The 9,021-nt window shown below is 32.2% G+C and overlaps 1 protein-coding gene across 1 annotated transcript; it reads right to left on the bottom strand.

Moving 5' to 3' along the window:
* Positions 1 to 601: 601 nt before the first annotated feature.
* Positions 602 to 8,829, bottom strand: mts (protein phosphatase 2 catalytic subunit mts). Its single transcript, XM_081988792.1, has 6 exons — positions 8,672 to 8,829; positions 8,250 to 8,369; positions 7,526 to 7,987; positions 3,973 to 4,124; positions 916 to 1,056; positions 602 to 859 (listed from the first exon to the last, which is right to left on the bottom strand). Exons 1-6 carry the CDS (start codon positions 8,759 to 8,761, stop codon positions 787 to 789), a joined length of 1,038 nt encoding a protein of 345 aa, XP_081844918.1. The 5' UTR covers positions 8,762 to 8,829; the 3' UTR covers positions 602 to 786.
* Positions 8,830 to 9,021: the final 192 nt, after the last annotated feature.

Genomic DNA, 9,021 nt, shown 5'->3' with positions numbered 1-9,021 from the left:
AATTCGGCTGAGGAATTTCGGAGATCCAGTCCATTGAAAATTGCCAAAAATTATGCTGTATCGATTTTTTCCATAAGCAGTTTATTAAATGAATGTGGCAAAGACTTTTTTCTCCTTGTATTTGAAAATATGCTACTTTTTTCCATTTTTTGGGATAACTGCTTTCTAGTTGTATTTAAGATTTAATTCCAATTAATTGAGTATTAAAAATTACCAGTAAATAATAGCCCGTTCAATAAATATAAAGTAAAATGATTTAATGAGGGACTCCACCTATTGCTACAAAGTATTCTTATCAACTTGATACCACACATAAACGAATTGGTTAGTTATAGATCACAAGTTAACTAGCTACAACAAAAATGACGGTAAATGCGTATTTTACCTGAATTAGAAATCTCTATGTTATTGCAATAGACCCGAAAACTGTAATTTTTAGTGCAACTTACTGATTCACTTTTAATCAATATCTTAAATATACGGCTTCTAAGCTTAAAAGGAAATTATTATAAAAAAAAGTCCACTCACCAAGACGTTTCGCGACTTCCACGGAGACATCTAAGAATAAATTAAATAATAATCGAACAGCTAAAGCCACATATCGACTTTTAAAACGTTTTATATTTTCACTAAATTTAAAGTTTGTTTTTATTATAATAGTTACACATCGCGAGAGATATTCATTTTGCATGCGCGTTTCTGCTGCTGGTTTTACCATTTATGTTAACAAATACATCAGTAATATAATCTAAGCAGAGATGAGATTGACATTATTAAATATAAAAATTACAAGAAATAGTCCGGAGTTCGACGAGTCACGTGTGGTTCGCCGCGTCTTGGGGCTGGGTCAAATTGTAAGCTGTAAAAAACTTTGCTCGTCACGTACCAAAATGCAATCCTGAAGCAAATACTTACAATGAATATTTAAGCGCGTCATCAAGTTCCATGATGGCTGCTTGATTTCCGCATCTATAGCAGTAATTGGGTGCACTGAATATTGTAACGACGTTCCTATCGTGACACCAATTGTAACCTTCCATGACCAATTGATGGGCCCTATTAAAAAAAAACATGTTACTAATTTATATACAAATATGCATTAAAGGACAGTAGAGTTGGTAAATTTTTTGCTGTGTTGTTGACAAATGTGCTTCTAAATTCGTCAATTATATACATAAATAATTTATTTTGTAATTGAAACATTCCGAACTTGTTATATTTTTTTACTTTTAATTAATCCAATATAGCTACAGTAGACGACAATAACGCGCCACGTAGCCAGATGTTTAGTTTTTCATTAAAAAAAAAAAATAATAAATGAAAATAATAATAATAATTTATAAATAAATGTGGAGCAAATGATCATAGAGGCAGGAAGTGTACTAACTGTCAAAATTAAATACACAGCGCAGGAAAGTCAACATTCAGCGCGTGACATCAAGTGTCCGGTATATCAGAGAAGACTCAAAAACTACCGATGTCAAATAAACTACTACTCACAATTTTTTTTATATCGAGTAACGTCAGTAACAAAAGTACTAGGCGCAAAGGATCTAAAAACAAAACACCCTCTCAAAAACTGTTTTAATGCACTTTCTGTAAGTTTAACCCAAAACTTAGCCTGAAACTTGAACACCCTGTATCTCGGTTATTTTTGGGACTTTAGGGTGATTTAACCACTCAAAAGAACGATTTTAAACTGCTCTTTCCAAAGGAGTTGAGCAAAAAATTCTATCTTAAAAACTGCTTACAGGGTGGTCAAAATAAGGAAACCACTGTATTTTCCGTGCACACCCTGTATATTGGGAGCAAAAATTGATGTTGAAACTTACATGGGTGGATGCAGCAGGTCATAGGGAAAATTTTTGCTCTCTTGTAAATTTTTTGTAACTTTAACCGTTTCTGAGATATTTACCCAAAACTGATTTCATGCATTTTTGCCACAAAATTAGAACTAAAACTTGAACACCCTGTATCTCGGTTATTTTCGGGACTTTAGGGTGGTTCGACCACTCAAAAGAACCGTTTCGAGCTCCTCTTTTCAGTGGCGTGCGGCAAAAAATTCTAACCCCCACAATACGTACAGGGTGTGGCAAAAACTGGACAGACGTTACTTATCACTCACCCCCTGTATACTACCACCCGTTTTGGAGTTTTAAAGTTACGTGGGTCGATTCAGCGTTTCATGGGGAACATTTTTGATTATTCGCACTTTTTTCGTAACTCTAACCGTTTTTGAGTTATTAACCAAAATAAGTTAGTACAAAACAAAAATTGACATTTAAAAAGTCCGTGCAGTTTTTGGCCAATAACTTCTTTCCCCGACTAAATACGACAAAAAGTCAAATTAGCTTTCTTGAAGAGCATTAAATTCCCTATAAAACGCTTTTTTAATGATAATTTTAGCTCCTCAAATAAAGGAGATATGAATTTTTAAATTTGTTGGTTTTTAATTGCCTCAAAGTTGCTTAACTGGAATTTTTTCACAAGCATAATACATCAAAATAGCACTGGAAAAGTGAGGAACAACTGAAACAACTCGGAATCAACAACTTTTAAGTTAAATCATGGTTCTGTCGTGAGGAAGGACAACATGGGGGAACTGCGATCTACATACACCAAAAAGTTTCAGCGAAAAGCAGAACCAGCCTGCGGAAATTATCATTCTTCAACAGCTTACAATTAAGGCTAAAATGCATAAGTGGACCAAAACCATTGAAAAAACAACTAAGTCGTTACTTGATTGATTTAGAGTCATATAGTTTAGTAGTCTTTTACAGCAAATAAAGAAGATAATAATAATAATTAATAATATATAATTATCTTCTTATAGAAGATAAGAAGTGCATGCTTTGTCTCTTTAGGTCAATTTCCTTTGGAGTGGTTAAGTTTAAGTCGAGACGACACACATTAACAGTAGTTAACTTTTGTGACGTCATAATTAACTCTGTCATCTGTCAACGTGAAACATCAATAAAAAGTGGTTTGAATTATTTGAAATTTGATTTGTTTACTAACAGAACAGCAACACCTACTACCTTGTAGCAAATTACAATTTTACAAAATAAATCAGCACAGGTCACAAAATAACAAAAAAATAAAACTCTTGGCTAGGGTACTTCTCAAAAATTAAACTCATCTACAAAAGAAAAAGATAGGTATTCATTGAAATCTGAATTTTAATTAGGTTAAGGGTTCATACATGTTTTTAACTGTTAAGCTATTTCAGCTGCTTCATATGTGTTGTAAAAAATTCGCCATTTACGAAAACTGAACACTCCATTATGAATTTAAACTATTAATAATACTAATACTAATCAAAACAAACAACTTTTACACTTTTAACACCTGTTGACATGAATTTAACCTAACAATCCTAACTATGCAGGCGAACCATCCATCCTCCAAGGCAGACATTTTAGAGAAAATTCGCCTCTTAACGTTATTTCACTTTGTGTTGTTATAACATAATTTTGAAATAAAGAGACTTATTATTATTTTCTTATTTAAAGAAAAAAAGGAACACCAACGATTTTGGGAGATCTCAACCTAACATATATTTTCAAATCAATCCCTACTCAAAAATCCAAGAACACAAAGCTTATCCTAATCCTCCTTTGGAGTCATTGGGTGGTCTATGCTATTCAGGACAACAAAATTAATCTTTTTAAATTCATTCTAGACGGAAGAATTTCACCAATTTTATGGATTATTTTTCTAAAGTCAGCCACAGACAGTGAACATAAACGATGTTCAGACTTTACCATAGTGAAGTGTATATTCACTTCTATGCACACCCTCAAACATTTTCTTAACTAAAAGAACCCTTTCAACTAAAATAAAACACCTAAAGTAGTCTATTTGATTGTTGATGCTTCAATCAAATCAGCTCACAGGCTTAATTTTCATTCTACAACAGGCACCAAGCCCGAAATTCTGAAAACTTTTACCACAATATCGTAGTAGACTTACCTTGATACTAAAGTGAGTCCGTTGGAGTGGTTAAATGTCTCTGAAATGTCCTGACCAAAAGTATAACCAGCACCTCGGGGACTAATACCCCATCCGCCACGGTCATCTGGATCAGACCAGAGTAAGTCACACATAGGGCCTTCATGTGGCACCTGTCAAATAATTATATTTATTAAAACATGTTAATGTGGCATTTTTTTTTCATACAAGCATTGAGTTGAGAACATTTGACGCATCACATATCATTAACCATAGGCAGGACTGGCAGGAGCAGAATTCATCTGATTGACATTTAGTTATGTTTATGTTTAATAAAAAAGCGATTTGTGTGGGTAATTCCGTCAAAACAAGTGTGAGGTAAAAAGGAGTAGGTCAACTGAAATACATGTGGTGAAACATGTATGGGTGTATCTGAGAAAGGAAGGACAAAACATACATGGATATCACTAACGGCCATCAGCAGAGCGATTGTTGTGATTTTCTCAAGAAGTCTCACAAAATAATCCAATTCCTCCGACATTTTTCTTTTATTTCCGAAACTTTACTATTTAGTTCAGGAACATGATAATGATATATCATTTTGCAATCAATTTAAATTGCATCTTTTTTGTATTAAAATTTTTCCATTCTATCACAATCACAATTAGTCACAATTTGACTATATGTAAAACAAAATAATTTTCAATTTACAATTACAGTTTTCACTTAAACTACCTAAGGTTAAATCACTTTGTAAACATTTTAAGTTTAAGATTCTTATTGGCATAAAACTGATTCTCTGAAAGTGACCATAAATAATAGATTTCATACAAATTGTTTATAAAGAGTTTATTTTGATCTTTTCTTAACTCCAATTTGACTTCAGGTCATATATTTCAAAAAAGAAAAAATTATCGTATAAGTTAAATGAGAATGCCACTATCATAATGCAAACTTGTAGAAAATTATCTTTTGATAATTCCACAAAGATAAGCACATGCAACAGGAGAAGTGGAGTATTGTAGTTTTAATAGCCTATATTTTTAGTATCCATAATGTAGTGAATTAATCTCACATACCGTTATTTTCACACAAAACTAAATGGAGGCATTGTTGCGCATTTTATTTTGTATTGCTAAATAATTTGGTAAAAAAAATATATAGTTATTTACGTAACAAGTAGGATATGAATATTATTAATGCATGCATGTAAAAATTTGCACGACGAGACCGTAGACCAAGTCGTGTAATCACATAGTGTGTTAATAACATATCCTTAAAGTGTTACTTACAACATTTTATCTACAACTATAAGGATTATTATTTTAATGACTAAAACAGGAATTACATGAAGCAAATATTATTTGCTTGTCCGTGTAATATTTCCTTTGACTATTTGTTGAAAAATATTTGCTGTCCGATTTGCCAAACAATCGCAACCCGTTTAGCATTTTTGACACTTGACTTGACCTTCTGCCGAAAGCTTAAAATTGATTTTCTAAGGTCAGGTGACTGTTTTTTCCAAATTCTAACAAAAATATTTTTTGTACGTTTGTCTGAAATTACGCGTTATATTTTGACGTTTGCACTAATCTTCTAACTGTCATAGTAAATAAAATTGTGACAACTACGTCACGTGACTTGAATAATTCAATTTTTTAGCTTGCAACACTGTAAAGACCAGTTGACATTGTCAAAAACAGTCACGTGACCTTTAAAACGCAAATTAAATTTTGGAAAATTGATAAATAAAATTTGGACAGTTGTAAAAACTTAAATTGCAAAATACACGTCATGTGACTTGGATAATTCAATTTTTGAGCTTGCAACACTGTAAAGACCATTTGACGTTGTCAAAAACAGTCACGTGACCTTCAAAGCGCAATTTCAACTTTGGGAAATTGATAAATAAAATTTGGATAGTTGTCAAAATTTAAATTGCAAAGTACACGTCACTTAACGTTAATAATGCAATTCTGAGCTTGCACCACTGTAAAGGCCAGTTGATATCTGTCAAAATTAATCACGTGACCGTTAAAATGTTGTTTAAACTTTAAAAACTTGGTAAATTAAATTTAGACTATTTTAGACAGTTGTAAAAGCTGAAACTGTAAGAGACACAGCATGTGACTTTGATTATGCATTTTTAGAGCTGGCAACACTATCATGTGACCTTAAAAATGACCTATTAAATGTTGAAAAATTCGTAAATTATCATAATAATTTGTAATGAATATTGTTTCAACTTAATATCATGTAACAAAGATTTTACCATAATATTTACATGTGCGGTCAATTTTGTTATATTGATGCACTGTATTGTCTGCTGCTTGGTCTACTACAATATATTCTTTAAAATATCGCAAAATTTCCTTTATTTAGGCTTTATTTTGCTAAAAATTCCAATAAAAATATCACAAGACATTTTGAAATATACAGTCAATGCCTCAAAATTCTATAAAATGCCTTATAAATACCTCATAATACCTCGAGTGTGTACACCAAAATACTTCAGCGATCTACCCCTCAGTAGAATCAAAATTTTAATTTTTTTTTTAATATTATTTAGCAATAAAATTTGCAACTTTGCCTCCATTTAACTAAGCATCGAAGTTGTAACACCCTATATATTATATCAACAAAGAAGTAGAATAAAGTTTATTAAAAATTATAAAATATACATTACATATTACATACCATTGGAAACCAATTTCTCTGATCTGCAGGTTGGAGAAATTACTAAATGTGCCATTTATGTTGAAATATTAAACAAAGTGAATGTATTACCTTTAAATGTAATAAAAGTATAGAGCAAAATTAAAACAGTGAACTTAATTAATAAACACATATTGAACTTACTTATCATGTATTAGTGCAAATTTAATAGGTTAAGTATTATGCAAAAGAGTAATAAGTTGTTATTAATACTGTAATGTTATGAATGTTATGAAATCCTGATTTTATTTCTTTTTCTGTTTTAAAATACACCATTTAAATGACTCATCAGTATGATTTATCATTACTACCTATTGTTATCTCAGTTTATCAAAGTACTTAAACTAATTTTCTACTTGACCCATGGTCCTTATTATTCATCTTTTAATTTTTATTGTTTATTTAATAAATATTACCTAAATTTACATATCAAAAAAATGAATAGTATAAGTTGATTAAATACTAGTAGCTGGATATGTAAACCATAAAGTAGTAGACCTTGACTAGTTTAAACTATTATCAGTCCCCCTTTTTACATGACCCAATTTTTAGTTGTTAGTTACACTTCCTATTTATATTTAATTAAGAAGTGTCACACTTTTTGGTATAAAACTTAAGAGTACTAAAATGCAAAATAATGTTGTTCAAAATGACTAGCATGGTAAAGTGCAAAACATTATTATCACTAACTCCTATGTGACATTCAAATAGGAATTAATAAATTGTTGATGTCCTTCCAAAAACCTTAAACAAATTAATAATAATACACTTGTGATGACAAAACTAGGCAATACCTGTTCTACAACTCAATGGCTTCAAAAGTTTTTATTACACAATTGATAGTAAAAAGGTCACTTACCTCTTGTAAACGATCCAAGGATCTGATGTGGTCTAGAGTGTCAATACTAGGACTTAAACCTCCATGCAAACAGAATATTTGACTGTCCACCAGTGCTGTCAATGGTAGGTAGTCAAACAAATCAGTAAAGTATTTCCATACATTAGCATTTCCATATTTTCTCAAACACTCATCATAGAAACCATATACTTGTGTAATTTGTCTAGACTCATGATTGCCTCGCAGAATGGTGATTCTGTCCTTGTACCGGACTTTCAATGCCACCAAAAGTGTCACTGTTTCAACTGAATAATATCCACGATCAACATAGTCTCCCATAAACAGGTAATTTGTGTCAGGGCTCCGTCCGCCTATCCTGAATAGTTCCATGAGATCATGGAACTGACCATGTACATCTCCACACACTGTTACTGGACAGTCAACTTCCTGAACATTTGACTCTTTTGAAAGTATTTCTTTTGCCTGTAAATTGTTATAAACTTTAAATAGACATTTTTTCAAGTTTAACTAGATAATTAATTATTGAAAACGGTTTGGTGTCTAGTGCTAATAGTTACAGTAAATTTAAGAGACTGCACTGAAATGAAACTGTTCTAGCCACTTTACTCCTTGGAGAGTACTTGTACTTAAAATTGTGTCAATAATTGGAAATGAAGCTCAGGTGGATAGTTAAGTTACAAGAGAGGCAAAAACAGAATAGATTTGAATAGAGTACAAAACTCACCTTGTCACATAACGTCTTTACTTGATTTTCCGTTAATTGCTTACAATCGTTTAGTTGTTCAATCCACTGATCCAGCTCTTTACACGACGCCTTGTCATCAACCGCCATTGTGACCAACTCCTTTTATGCAAAAATCAACGAAACACTATTAACAGGCAATTTTCACGGGAAAATCAATGCAATTAATAATAAACTTATGACTAAACGGCACACTAATCAAACACTTTAGCCGAACAACAACTGAATGGCTTCAACAAAATGGCGAAAGATAGTAGCACCACATAGATTTTTGACTAATTTCAGCCCCAAATTGCGCATGCCTGGGCCCTTTAAAATGAGGCGGTAGATTTAAAACTTGGTTTCGTGAAAATTACATTTCGTAAAATTATATTCGGATTAAGTTATACAAGGCGGGAGTTTACCTTATCCGATTTTGGTTGGTTTTCCGGGGCAACAGTTTCGGTTTTCGGAACCATCGCTTTGGCTGGCTTCGGAGAAGATGCAGACTTCATTCTTTGACTTTAATTTTTAAAATGGCCGGTATTTACGTCGATGTCGGTCTGTAAAATGCGCAGTGCCTAGACGCCACCTTTTCTTTGACGTTTATTTGACAGTCACCTACCTACAGACGCCGGTAATATGTTCGGAAATTAGTTCGACAAAACTAATTGGCAGCATCTCCATCTACCGCTTTACACGTTTAACATCAAGCAGGGAACTCGAAAGTCGAAATCATAAAATGAGCAGTGATTGTGTAAATGTGTAGATGTAA

This window comes from Ips typographus, linkage group LG1 (genome assembly GCF_016097725.1).
Source record: "Ips typographus isolate SLU linkage group LG1, UJ_Ityp_2.0, whole genome shotgun sequence".
In the NCBI taxonomy this organism is placed as follows: domain Eukaryota; kingdom Metazoa; phylum Arthropoda; class Insecta; order Coleoptera; family Curculionidae; genus Ips; species Ips typographus.
Note: the sequence above shows the minus strand (reverse complement) of the source record. Positions and strands in the feature narration are given on the sequence as shown.